The sequence below is a fragment of the Thunnus thynnus genome, chromosome 5 (genome assembly GCF_963924715.1).
Source record: "Thunnus thynnus chromosome 5, fThuThy2.1, whole genome shotgun sequence".
Taxonomy (NCBI): domain Eukaryota; kingdom Metazoa; phylum Chordata; class Actinopteri; order Scombriformes; family Scombridae; genus Thunnus; species Thunnus thynnus.
Genome location: NC_089521.1, coordinates 14,689,350 through 14,702,776, shown reverse-complemented (window position 1 = coordinate 14,702,776; position 13,427 = coordinate 14,689,350). Strand labels below are relative to the sequence as shown.

The 13,427-nt window shown below is 38.3% G+C and overlaps 2 protein-coding genes across 2 annotated transcripts; one reads left to right on the top strand and one right to left on the bottom strand.

The window, feature by feature from the left end:
• Positions 1-36: 36 nt before the first annotated feature.
• On the bottom strand, positions 37-3,424 carry c1qtnf13 (C1q and TNF related 13). Its single transcript, XM_067589406.1, has 2 exons — positions 2,935-3,424; positions 37-1,715 (listed from the first exon to the last, which is right to left on the bottom strand). Exons 1-2 carry the CDS (start codon positions 2,972-2,974, stop codon positions 646-648), a joined length of 1,110 nt encoding a protein of 369 aa, XP_067445507.1. The 5' UTR covers positions 2,975-3,424; the 3' UTR covers positions 37-645.
• Positions 3,425-5,324: 1,900 nt separating this feature from the next.
• On the top strand, positions 5,325-12,135 carry ube2na (ubiquitin-conjugating enzyme E2Na). The gene is made up of 4 exons (XM_067589401.1): positions 5,325-5,462; positions 9,025-9,271; positions 9,746-9,886; positions 10,773-12,135. The coding sequence occupies exons 1-4, from the start codon at positions 5,433-5,435 to the stop codon at positions 10,817-10,819; spliced, it is 465 nt and encodes a 154-aa protein (XP_067445502.1). The 5' UTR covers positions 5,325-5,432; the 3' UTR covers positions 10,820-12,135.
• Positions 12,136-13,427: the final 1,292 nt, after the last annotated feature.

Below are 13,427 nucleotides of genomic sequence, written 5' to 3'. Positions count from 1 at the left end.
ATTTGACTTAGAAGAAATTAGAACTTTTTAATTCACTCAAGTGTATGAATTTATTAAGTTTTGCCTAAAATGCACACAAAACATCAAAATAGATACATCCACAGTATAAAAGCTCCTCATGTAACACCACTCACATGATCATGATGTATCTAAAAATCTCATTTTTACAGTGAGTAAATTTTAACCATTATACAGAAAATAAACTATACATAATTTACAAAATTGTCCTCATGCCGTACAATGATCATTTTTACATTAAATGCTTTTAAAACTTCTAAATACAAATAATTCTAAAAATAAATTTGTGAACCAAACTGCAATTTATTAGTTGATCAAGAATTTATCATACAAACACAAACAATACTTTGTCTTTTTGTGATGTCTTACAGGTAATTGCACTTTTAGGACAAAAATAACCATCTTGAATGCTGGATAATAGTAATACAGCGCCATCTTGTGGAGAAATTTGGCAACAAACTTTATCCCTGGAATTACATTGTTTGAACAGTAAACATACTTACACTATACTGAAAAAAAAGATTAAAACAATTTTGTATCTGCTTAATCCATATAGAAATAACCTACAGAATTTCTACAAATCAAACAAAATAAGTTTACACATGACACCATGAAGGGTGGAGACGTTTAGAGATGAGTTCTGTCCTGGTTTGTGGGAGGAGTGACTGGTTCTGCCTCAGGATACACCAGGAAGCCAGAGAAGGTGGTGTACCTCCCCTGGTTGCTGTAAACGGCGTAGCGCTCATCCTGCTGACTGTACAGCCACACGCTGTCGCCCCGACGGAGAGACAGCAGCAAGCTCTGACTCTGCATCTCCCGCCTCTTGGATGTGTCCTCATCAAACACCATGGCCTGCACCTGGCCCTTCCCGGTCATCAGCTTCACAGAAACAGCTTTACGAGGGTGTTTCCCCACAGTGAAAGCAAAGTAGTAGGCCCCTGGGAAATGGCAGGTGAACAGTCCTGAGGTTTTGTTGAAATGGCCGCCGATGTTGACGTACTCCACATCAAAGGTCAGAGGTGGCTTGCTCTGCTGCCTGCCACTCTGACCCATGAATGTGGATGTCCGTGCCACTGAGAAGGCCGATCGTGGCTGCTCTGACATCTGACCTCCCCAGGGATCAGCGTGGGGGGGACAGTTCGGGTAGTACAGCCCTGGTTGGGACAGGTGATTGCTGATGTAGCTGCTGGTGGAGGTTTCAGGATAGACGAGGTAACCAGAGAAGGTGATGTAAGGGCCAGCATTGCTGTACAAAGCATACTGGGGACTTTGCTGCAACATTAACCACACTGTGTCCATTTCCTTCAAGTTGATCATTATGCTTTGGCTTTGAACTTTCCTTCCTTTCTTGCGGTAGTCATCATACGCTATAGCCTGCACCTCCTCCGTGTTCTTCACCAGTATGACAGAAAGCATTTTCTTTGGAAATTTCCCCACAGAGAAGGAGAAATAGTAAGCTCCGGGGATGCGGCAACGGAAGTGACCGGTGTCCGGATTGAAATCTCCTCCGATGTTGACCATGAGCCTGTTGAAGGTCACTGCCTTCTGCTTGCCTCCTACCACACTGTTGGTTTGTGTGGCGGAGAAAGCAGAGCGGATCCCTGTTGTCACTGGAGGGGCATGAAGGGGTGAAACTGGTCCGGAGCAGGCGATCATGATGAAGAAACATGCCAGGTAGCAGTGAGTGCTCCACTGAGCTAAAAAAAAAAAAAAATCAAAGAAATTACATTTACAGATGACAGAAAGAAACTTAATATTTGAGGTGTTGTTGCTGTATGAAATAGAAATCTATTAAATTTCAAGGAAAGATAAATTTCTGTTAGATTGAGCCTTGTGTGTAATAATGCCTGTAAAATACTCCAAGCTGATAAAGAAGTCTGGCTAAGCCCTGTCGAGATAGATCTCAAATCAAGCACTCAGTGTGAGCAGTAGCCCCTCTATAATGTGGCTGATATTGTCTGTTCTCTCTGTGCACTGAGAGAAGGGACTAGATTAGGTGCTGGTTCATCTGTTCCTGTGTGTGTCAAACAATGGAAAATTTTGGAGGGTTGGTGAGGTGGGGCAGGGCAGAATGCTAAAAGACATCACTGTTAAGTGTCAATGAAACGTTACTGGGAAGTGTGGATAAGTTGGTGCAAATCAGTCCCATGAAATTGTAGCTTTTTCATTATTTCTTAGGGAATTCATCTGTTTACATTCCAGAAGTTGTGCTATTTTTACCTTTACACATATTGAGGTAAGAGATAAAATAAGGTAAGATATGTACCGGTAGAAAAGCATTATTTTATACAAAATTACTTTGGAGGAGCTTTTCTTTTAAATGTTTGGAAACGTCCACAGAATTTTAAATCACACAATGTCAGACTGGCCTGAAGCGTCTTCATGATCAACAGTAAACTAGCGGAAACCTTGCACCTGTAAAGGCGACCAACATGAGTAGTAATTAGGCTCAGATTTTACACCTGGCTTTTCCTCCTCTTGCCTGTAATATGCATATTTTACAAAAGACTAATAATAGATATTTTGCCCGAAAAGCAGTAATGTTGTCAGAGTTAGGAAACAAGTGAGCTGGCAAAAGAGTAGCTTTATAGGAGTCAGATACTCACATTTAGGTTTCAATAAACTTTTCAAAACTACAATCCAACATTAAAAAAAAAGTCTACCGTGTAAAATGTTGAATTCTTATTGATTTGAATGCAAGTTTGTGTAAAAAAATGCCAAAAAAAAAACCCTTGAGTACAACGAACTTGATCAGAGATAACCTATAATCACCACAAAATTCAAAATAATCTTTTTCTATTACATTTTCCTGCCAATATAAATAAAATAACAGATCATGCATTCATTTCCCTTTCTGTTTCCACTCAATGAATTTGTGCTCAAAAACAAAATCAATTAAAAAAATATCAGACTCACCTGTTGGTCTCTGTTGGGATAGAAATTGCATGCTGAACATCCTCTTCTAGTCACTTTTTTAAAATGAAGTTCCAGTGAGTTCGCTGCACTGCTAATGTCCACATAACAGGCCTGACACCCACAGGGACAATGCTTTTGTTCCTACGCATATATCAGGAGGAGGAGCTCCAAACACCCTCCAATATATAGCTCCTATTGGGCCTGCAGTGCAAAAAAAAAAAAAAAAGTGAACATGCCTTGAACCGTGGAAGTGTTAAGTCTAATTCATGCTTTGTTTTGTCTAAAACAGGTAAAGAAGCTGTAGGACCCACATTCTGGCAGCCTAAGAGAAACATTTGCTTCCGAATCAAGTTGTTACTTTAGATAAAAAAAGTTCTGGAAATGTGAATGTGGAAGATGTATTAAGTTGCCAAATAATGCACTGCTATGTTTATGGTATCTGCCAAGGTGCTGTAAATAAATCATCTGCACTCTGTAGATGTGATGTAATGATTTGATCAAAGTGTTGTGGAGGGTAAAGTCACAACTGAACAAATCATTAAAATTCACCATTAAAATTATCAATATCACAGTGTAAAACTGCTCCATAAAGGTCCTGCATTCAAATAGGATGTAAAATCTCCACCTGAAAAGTGTCTATAAGTGGCAAATAAATGTAGTGGAGTAAAAAGTATCACATTTCCCACAGAGTTGTAGTGCAGTGGGAGTTATGTGCGGGACTTATTGTTGTTGTTGTTGTTGTTGTTTTTGTTGTTGTTGTTGTTGTTGTTGTTGTTATTGTTGTTATTCATTAAAGATTCTATGTTTGTTTGTTTATGTTTTGTTGTTGTTGTTTGTTTGTTGTTTGTTTTTGTTTCTGCTCGTGCAGTGGTGCGGAAGATGTTTGTGTTGATTTGTTTTATTCCGGAAAATAATAAATAATTCTAAAAAAAAGTAGCATAAAATGGAAAGTAAAGTACAAGTACCTCAAATGTGTACTTAAGTACATTAGTTAGTTACATTGCACTGCTGGTATTTCAATGGTGTTTACCATGAGAAATTGAAGAACTATACATAAGTCTGATGCACAGACTTGTTATTCCTTGAAACAATTTCACATAAAACTGCGTCAAATATTGTTCTTTTAAAAAAACTTTATTTACACAATGGAACTTACAAAAGGTTTACCTTTCCAGCAACAGTAACAAGGCAACGTATGCTCGAGGTAGTGTACAGATCATAATACATCAATAAAGAAATCAATAGAAAAAGCAAACAAAAACAAAATTAAATTAATTACAAATCAAATTCATTACACAAGGCTCAAGTTTTCATGGCATTAGAATTTGTGCAGTATTTTAATGTTTCCAGGTAGGATTTTAAGTTTTAGTACATGTTGGATTTCTGTTTTGCAAATTTGCTGGCGTGTTCATGGAATTAAACAAATTCAAATAAAACAAATTCAATTTTGAGACACCTCTCACACCTTATTTGAAACAAAAAATTACTACCTATACCAATATACAGATTATTCCAAACAAATACAGAAGCAGGTTTACTAGTTGTGCCCCTCTGGATTATTTCTCTTATACATTTAATATTATTTTTTATACTTTTTTATACTGAATTCCCTATATATAATCCTGGTGGAGTAGTCTGATGTGTTATATCTCTGGTTGACAGCAGCATTTTAATACTTGATAACATCAAAGACAATAGTAATACTACTACTCCCTGGAGAATTTGATATTGTCTTTTTTTTCCATCACTTTATTTATAGAAGACGTCACTTACAACATGTGTGACATTAATACAATAACTATAACAATAAATAGGAAACAATTATGCATCATAATGAAATAAAGATAACATAAAGAACATGACTTCACTTTCAGTTTGTTGTTACAGTCAACATGGGAACAGGACAAAGTCAAAGTAATAATAATAATTAAACAGATAAAAAAATAACTTAACAGAAAAGGCAATAAAATCAGATTTACTTAGAGCATATTAACTGTATGTGCACATTTCTTATTGTTAATAAGTTGGATAGACTCAAAATACTCTCTAAATTCAATCATGAAAAATTCAAACGAGAATTTGGATTTATGGATGTGAAATGTTCCCAGTAAAATTAATAAATTGACAGTCTGTTGAAGTTTCAGGTCTTGCTTCATAGTATAGTATCACATCCTTGGCCTTCAGTTTATTGAATGGTTGGTTTGAGTGTTAAAATAATCCTCAATGTTTGTTTTTTTCCAGAATCCTGATGTTTACTGACAATCATAAAATAGATGTTTAGTTGTGTCTTCTTAATTTTTACAAAAATGATCATATTGTTGTCAGCTGTCATGACGCAGAGAGCCCGGAAAACGTGTGTGTGTGTGTGTGTGTGTGTGTGTGTGTGTGTGTGTGTGTGTGTGTGTGTGTGTGTGTGTGTGTGTGTGTGTGTGTGTGTGCTGTCAATGCCAACGACAGAGAGCAGGCAGTGAGAGCCTAAAGCCCGCATTTAAGACAAGATGGCAGGACTGCCCCGCAGGATCATCAAGGTAAACATTTTACCCTTCAAGCAGCAGCGTGTCTGACTTTTCACTGACGGCTCAAACCCAACACACTCAGTCTAAAAACTCCCAAATGCTCCGCTGTTCCGCCCCGGTTCACTGTTTTGTTTGCTAACGTTAGCATCCGGCTCGCTAACGTTAAAGTAACTTCCGTTTCATTTCCGTGCCCAGATACACCGAGACACGGCGGGTTAAAATACATAAAGCTGCGTAAAGAAGAGATCAATTATTCCAAATATACGTTACTTAACAAGAATATGAGTTTTCCCTTAATTGCTTAAATCTGACTATGAATGGCTGGCTAACCAGGCTAAAGATGCTAGCCTGTGCTAGTTTGTTAGCTGTGTTTGTAGTTGAAAGATGAAAACAGGAACACTCGACGAGCCAACACCAGCCGGAAACGCCCAGTATTATACTTTTCTGTTAAGTGAACATAAGATGTGACATTTTTCTATTGTAGTCTCTTCTACGGACTCTGACTGGCCTTTTGATTTAACTGTTTTTAAGTTACTAGCGTTAGCTAGCTGGGAGTTAAAGCTAGTATGATAGTTTAGACGTAACGTGGTGACGTCGTACTACTTAACCAACACAGTAGACTGGTTTGATAGTTGACCTGCAGTCACTTCCAGTGCAGACTTTTGCCGCAGAGCCCCAGACTCTCAGAGGCTGATGTAAGCAGGTTAAAGAGGGTTTGCTAAAGATGCTCTTATTTAACAAGTTTCATCCACTGGCTTTCAACAATGTGATTTATTGTCATAGGTGTTTGACACTAATGTCAGTCTTTTGCTTTTATGAAGATTTGTTTTCTGTTCTCTGCACCACTCAAATGCAAACCCACAATCACATTAAAGATCCCCTCCAGACATGCTTTAAGATGTAAAATACTCTACTTTGAGTAATAATTTGTGTCTGATATGGTTTTTCCACAAAAAAAGTTCAGTTATCTTTGATGTCTCCTACTTCACTGTAAAGTCCATTCTCAGTGTTTGCGCACTGGAGGCTTCAAGTTTCCACATCACACAAATCGCGCACCCGTTAAAATCAGATTTCCATTGAGCACAGAGAAACCTTCCACTTTCAGCAGATGAATGTGAAAACAGCCTTCCAGTGCCAAACTCTGCACAAATATCATTCTGCACAATGAAGCTCAAACACTCAACTGTAGGAACAAGAAGAAAAACACATTTTTGAGTACATTTACCTGTCGTGACAGTCATAGTATTAAGTGTACGTAGCATTTTATTTCTATGTCTTCTATGTGATTTCACACTGGACTCTAAAGGGGCTCACTGGCTGCCTGTCTGTGTTGTTGTTACATTATCTCGTGTTCAGGAGTTAGGTGTTTCAGGTGGGGTTCAAAGTAATGTTTTCATTATTTATTAATACACAGATTATTTCTTAAATTAAGTGATTAATCATTTGGCATATAAAATGTCAGATGCTTAAAGTCTCCAGAGACCAGGGTGATGTGGTGGAACTGCGTTCACTGTCTGACCAGCAGCCACTAATCTTTGACTATTTAATTCATTTAAAATGAATTAAATAGTTAGTATTTAAAGTATTTACAAATACATAATTTAACATCATTATTTCCAGATATTGAAATTACAGCTCATCTGATTTGTAAAGGAATAAGTCTGTGTTGAGATTTATAATTAAAGCGTCTAGAAAAATGAACGAAACACAGGTGTTTCGCACATGCGAAGCTGCACAGGTGAGTGAGTAAACAGACCACAGACTGGTGTTGGTGGGAAAAGGTGGGAATGCTGGGAACAGTACATAGCGGACCGAGCCCTTGAGCCCTCAGAGCGTGTGACTGGAACTGGGAGCCCCTCTCCCGTCTGTGTTTTCACTGCATGGTTTTGTCTGTGGGTTATCTGAAACATTTCAGGAATTTGTCTCGCAGTTGCATTCAGGAAAAAGAGCGTCAAAAACAAGTGGAGGCTTTACGAGCTTTATTTGATGCTATTTTTTTCATACGTAGTCGGTTATGTTGTTTTTATTGTTCTGTTGTTGTCAGCGATGACGGATATACTGCTGTATATGAGGCTCGTGTGCAGTGCGTTCGGACAGGCACAAGGAAAGACAAGGTTTAAACAAATTAAGCCTACCGTGCCTTCCAGAGTTACAGGAAAAGTGTTTGTTGAATATCAGTATTACAGTTGAGTTACTGTAGATTAATGAAGAGCTGAGAATAGTGCAGTGTCTAATGTTTGAATAGCAGTGAGCCTGAATGTAGTTTCATTGTTGAAGGCATCGCTCAGGTGTGTCAGTCCAGCATACCACACAAACCATATCAGATACCCGCTCCTCTTTCTCAGTAGAGGTGTGTGTTTCTGTCGGCCACTCAGCTGTCACCGTAAGCTGGGAGTAGCCTTGCTGCAGTGGCTGATGGGTATGGACATAACGGTCTCCTGGTGGTGTGGTGTGGTGGCTGCGTCAGTGTCACCTCTAAAAGACAGTGACATACTGCACAGAAAGTCTTCAGATTCACAGCAGCACTTAGCCGCTGTTGCCGTCAAAGACACCCTCCTCTCTGTGTTAAAGGATAAATCCAAGCAGACTACAGTCCAGCTTCTCACAGCTTTTTGCAGCTCTGAGGTTTAGGCTGTGGCTCTTATAAACCTTTAAAATTAATACATTTATTAAACACGATTTACCAATATTGAATTTAAAAAAGGAGAGAGCATTTCCTCCAATTAGATGTGTTTAAAATCACTACAACACTGCCATATGTCGTTTCCAGCAGTATAGTCAATACTTGATACAGATGTAGATGTCTATAAAACACAGCTTTGTTGGTAACTGCCATGATTTATTACCAAGCATTACACTGTCTCCAAGTTTCCGCAATCACTGAAGGAGAAGAGCATAAAATACTTCAATCCACTGTGTCATATAGTTCTATATAGATCTATATGATTGGTGGATCTTTGCGTGTAAGATGCGGGCTGTCAGTTGCCTTGAGTGGGGAAATAAATGCTTTTGTAAAATAGCAAAAGAGGGAAGTCTGCTCCCTTCAGTCATCACAAAAGCTTTCAGACAGACGGAGAAAGAAAATGTCTTTATCCTTTTACACAATTGGTTAGTAAATGTAACATAAAAACACACCTTTATGTACTTGTCATTCACAAAAGAAACTTTGTAAATCAATGCAAAGTATCGGCAAAATGTTGATTTTTGGTCCTTGAACTTGTTGAAAGGTGTGTTGCAAAAGAGAGAGACATCAGTTACATCCTACATCCAGCTACAATGAAACGGTAGATGGGATTGCAGATTGGTTTCTCTGGATCCCTTGGAAGTCATTAGCTGCCTTTTGTAGTATGACAGGTGCTCTGTGCTGCATCTTCTTTAAAAGTCGAGCCATTTTCCAGTCTGGTAACCCTGTGCAGTTGTATCTCAGCCCTGCCAGAACATCTTGCCCTGCATCCTTCATTCCACTGATATATTAAACACACATACATCTCTGAACGGGGCCTTATACAGGCAGTGCAGTTTGAGGCACCAACATGTAGTTAATTTCTTCCTTTTTTTTGTCTTTATTTACCAGGAAACTCAGCGTTTGCTTGCAGAGCCTGTCCCAGGCATCAAAGCAGAGCCAGACGAAGGCAATGCCCGCTACTTTCACGTGGTCATCGCTGGACCTCAGGACTCACCTTTTGAGGGAGGCACATTTAAACTTGAACTCTTTTTACCAGAGGAATATCCCATGGCAGCTCCTAAAGTACGCTTCATGACCAAAATATATCATCCCAATGTAGACAAGCTGGGAAGAATATGTCTAGACATTTTGAAAGGTAAGTGAGCGCCGCAGTACTCTGATACAATTAATGCTTGGGCACATACAAGCTATTACGTGTGGTGTACAGTGTGTTATTCAAACGGACAATTGACAGGAAATGTGTCTTTTCCCAAGCAGCTTTACTGGCCAGTTTACACCTTTTCTGTCTTCAGTCTGTTGAGTCAGACTTGTTACTGTAGGAAAGCCTGTATGTATTGTGTCCTGTGATATTTGGCCTGTGAATGAAGTGAGGGATTTGCCAATTTAATCCTGCTCAAAAGATCAAGGGCCTCTTGTGACCTATCACCACCGTCTCTTCACTGCCCCTGCAGCTCAGAATAGATACACCATTCCCTCTATTCCTTTCTCACTCTTTTTTTCCCCCCTTCTTTTTACCACCCTTTTCACTCTGTCGTCCCTTCGCTTTTGTTGGTCTCCTTTTTTTAATTTTCTTAGCACCCTCTGTCTTTTTGTTTTCTCCTTTTCTCAGATAAATGGTCGCCAGCTCTGCAGATTCGTACAGTGCTGCTATCAATCCAGGCATTACTAAGTGCACCGAACCCTGATGATCCCCTAGCGAACGATGTTGCAGAGAAGTGGAAGTCCAGTGAAGCTGAAGCCATAGAGACAGGTGAGAGCTGTGATCTGGCCGGGTTCATAGGAACATCCACCTCAAACACACACATACTATACAGCAACAAATCACTGTTTACAAAGTAAAGTAGTATGTCTTTATTCACATATATCATATCCTTATTTTATACTATATATTTTAGTTACTGGAACATGATGAAACTTTACTCAGAATATTGTTTTCAATGTTTAAAAAAAAGTCAATTTCCGAGTGAGTTCTTCCAGTGTCTCTTTCTGAGGCATGTAAGAGGGGTCCCTTGTGGCCATTGGTGGTTATTGTAATAAAACCTAAAACTAAAGCTGCAGACAGCAATAAGGCAACTGAGTTCATGTCTCCCAAATTTGATCATGAAGTGGAAAAAAATGTGATTTATAAATTCCAGCATTTGTTCAAAATTCATTTTCATATCAGGGTTTTTTTTTTCTCAAAAAACTTGTGGCATGTATGGCTGAAACTAATGATTATTTTCATTATAGATTAACCTGCTGATTATTCTTTTGATTAATCAGTTAATCATTTAGTCTATGAAATGTTAAAAAAAAAGTGAAAAAATTGGATTCACAGTTTGTTAAGAAGCCACAGCCATATCTTCAATTTGCTTGTTTTGTCCAAAAACTTGAGATATTCTATTCATATTTTATTCAGTTATTCATATATGACAGAGAAAAACAGCATGTTGTCACATATGACATTTTTGGTATTTTTTGCTTGAAAAATGACCAAATGAATGAGCTAAAATGACCTATTCGATTATTTCTGTTGATTGATTAATTGATTATTTGCTGCAGCTCTAATGGGGACGTCATTTGGGAGCTTCTCCTTCATGCTAACTACGGTTAAGAGTCACTTTGGTAAATGTTGCTTCTCTCTTTTTGCTCTACAGCCAAGTCATGGACCAGGCTTTATGCTGGAAACAAAAATGAAGTGTAGAGCAGCCTAACAAGCGGCGACACAAGTGGAAGACAAGTGTGAACACAAATCCTCATGTTCTGCCAAGACCTCTTCCTACTTCATTTGCATTTAAAGGACACCGTCTCATATATATATATATATATGTATATATATATATATATATATATATATATATATATATATATATATATATATTATAAACATGAATATATTGTAAAGGAAAAAAAACTGCTGACAATTGATGACAATTGCTGACAATTGGTGATTTAAATGCACACTAGTAATGAAATGACTCGTCTTTGTTCTAATTCACTGCTGTTCAGATGCATGGGCGGAGGTTTTAGATCCACTCACCTGGCTTTCTTCATACATTGATATTTTGCCAACTGCTGCTTTAACAAGCGTGTAGAGGGGGATAGAGGTCTAACATCCCACATTTTTGGGGGGATGTGTATTTTGGGGGAGGGGGGGCAGAGCAGTGGAGGGGGTGAGGAGGAAAGACTGGCTAGATGTGGTCCATACGGTATACTTTTTATGTTTCTTTTAACTTCTTGTGTCGCTGTTTGTTTATTAAAAGCAGCTAACTACTACTAGCTCACTGTATGTAGACACTCACCTGGAGATGGACCAGAGTTTTGTCCTGTGTAGACGACCAATCAGGACGCACAAACAATCAAAGCCCTACTTCTTCTTTAAGTCACGTCTGGCTTTGTAAAAAAACAAAAACAAACTAAAAACCAAACTGAGCCTGCTACTGTCACATTAACTTTTTCAACCACTGCCAGTGTAGACTCGAGGTAGACTTGTCGATGGTGTGGAGAGAGAGTGTGAGGTTCGGGTGGACATTGTGGACCTTTCCCTAGTTTTAGCACATATGTTTTATGACCATATCCAGTCTTCTATATGTGACTCTTTCTTGCTATTGTCATACTAACCACTCTGCTTTTTCCCTGTGTCATCACAGTCTAATGCTACAGTGGTTTACCTTCCTCCAATTGCATTTATTTCACATAGCAAGGGTTATACTTGAGCTATCGGTTATTTTGATGACGTGAGGGGGTTGGGGTGGGGTGGGGTAGGGGGCTGAGGGACATGTGTAAGAGAAGATGCTGAGTTTTGGCAGGATCAAATCAAACTCCCAAAAGATCATTGAAGGCTTCGACTCTCGACTGTCAGCGTGTCTTTGGCTGAAAAGTCTGTATTCAGTTCACTGTTTGTAAATTCATTCTTTCTAATAATCTGGGGGAGGAAATGTTTTCCTGCTCTCAGACTGCTATGAAACAGTCCACCTGCATACTTTTTTGTTCTGTAAATAAAATCTGTTGATTAATAAATCGTTTCTCGGGCGTGATTCTTGATGGGATACGTATGATACCGCTGTTGATGTACTGTATGCTAAAAGAAAATCATTTAATATGTTTGTACAGCTGGCTAGTCAGATACAGTCTGATAATGCTCATGACCAACACCGGTGGTGAAAATAGTTACTTCTTTACTCTAAGTAGGGCTGCATATAAGGATTTTTTTGCAGTATTTGGTATTTTTAGAACAAACCATGAATTGAGAAAATAATCTGAGTAATCAATAATTAAAATAATCGCTAATTGCTAGCACTGTCTCAAAATTGCTTGTTTTGTTGACCAACAGTCCAAAAGACATTCAATTTACTGTCATATAAGACAACGAAAAGCATCAAATCCTCACGCTGGAGAAGTTGGAACCAAGTAATGTTTGACATTTTTGCTTTAAAAAATCACTTATGATTAATTCATTATCAAAATAGTTGGTGATTAATTTTCTGCCGACTGACTCACTGTTTCAGCTCTGAAAGTATCAATATTACCATATAAATGTACTTAATTGAATAAGTCCCCCATTCAAAATTTTATGTAAGTGAAAATACAGAAGTATTATCAGCAAAATAACTGCCACATAATATATGGTATAATGTATTACAATAGTGAATTATTATTGATGTGTTAAAATGTAAGCAGCATTTCAATGTAGGTGATTGAAGTGTGGCTAATTTAAAGTATTTTACAAACTGTCACCTCAACAGGTGTCACTTATTTAGCCAAATTAGACCTTCTCTCACGACTGTGGGCATGCGCATATGCACTGATCTCTTAGTCCTGTCATTTTGGAAGCAGTCTACATTTAAAGTTGAACATCAAGTTAATCACTGAGTGCCATTTTTAAACAGCTCGCCTCCCTCCACTAGAGGGAGACCCTGAGCTTTCTAACTTTCATACTTAATAGTACATTATCTGGCTTTATTTACCTCACTAACACTGCTGTAACCAGACCGTTTGACTCCACTGGACGTGTTTCAAAATTGACGTGACGTGTTTTGTTTATTTGACCTCACTTTCTTTCTTTCTTGGGGCTATTATAGGGCAATCATGAAAATCCAAATGCGACTGGTGAAGAAAATGTGTTTTTTTCAAACTGGGTTAAGGCAAAAACAAGGCGTAGGCTATGCAACAACAACCAACGGCCAATAAATTGATTTAAAAACCTACAAGCACGAGGCGACGCATTTATTCCATTCACTCCACTTTTAAAGTCTGTAGTACAATAATACAAATGAGCTGCAAGGGTCAAAGTCGAAGTTTATTTATTTGTT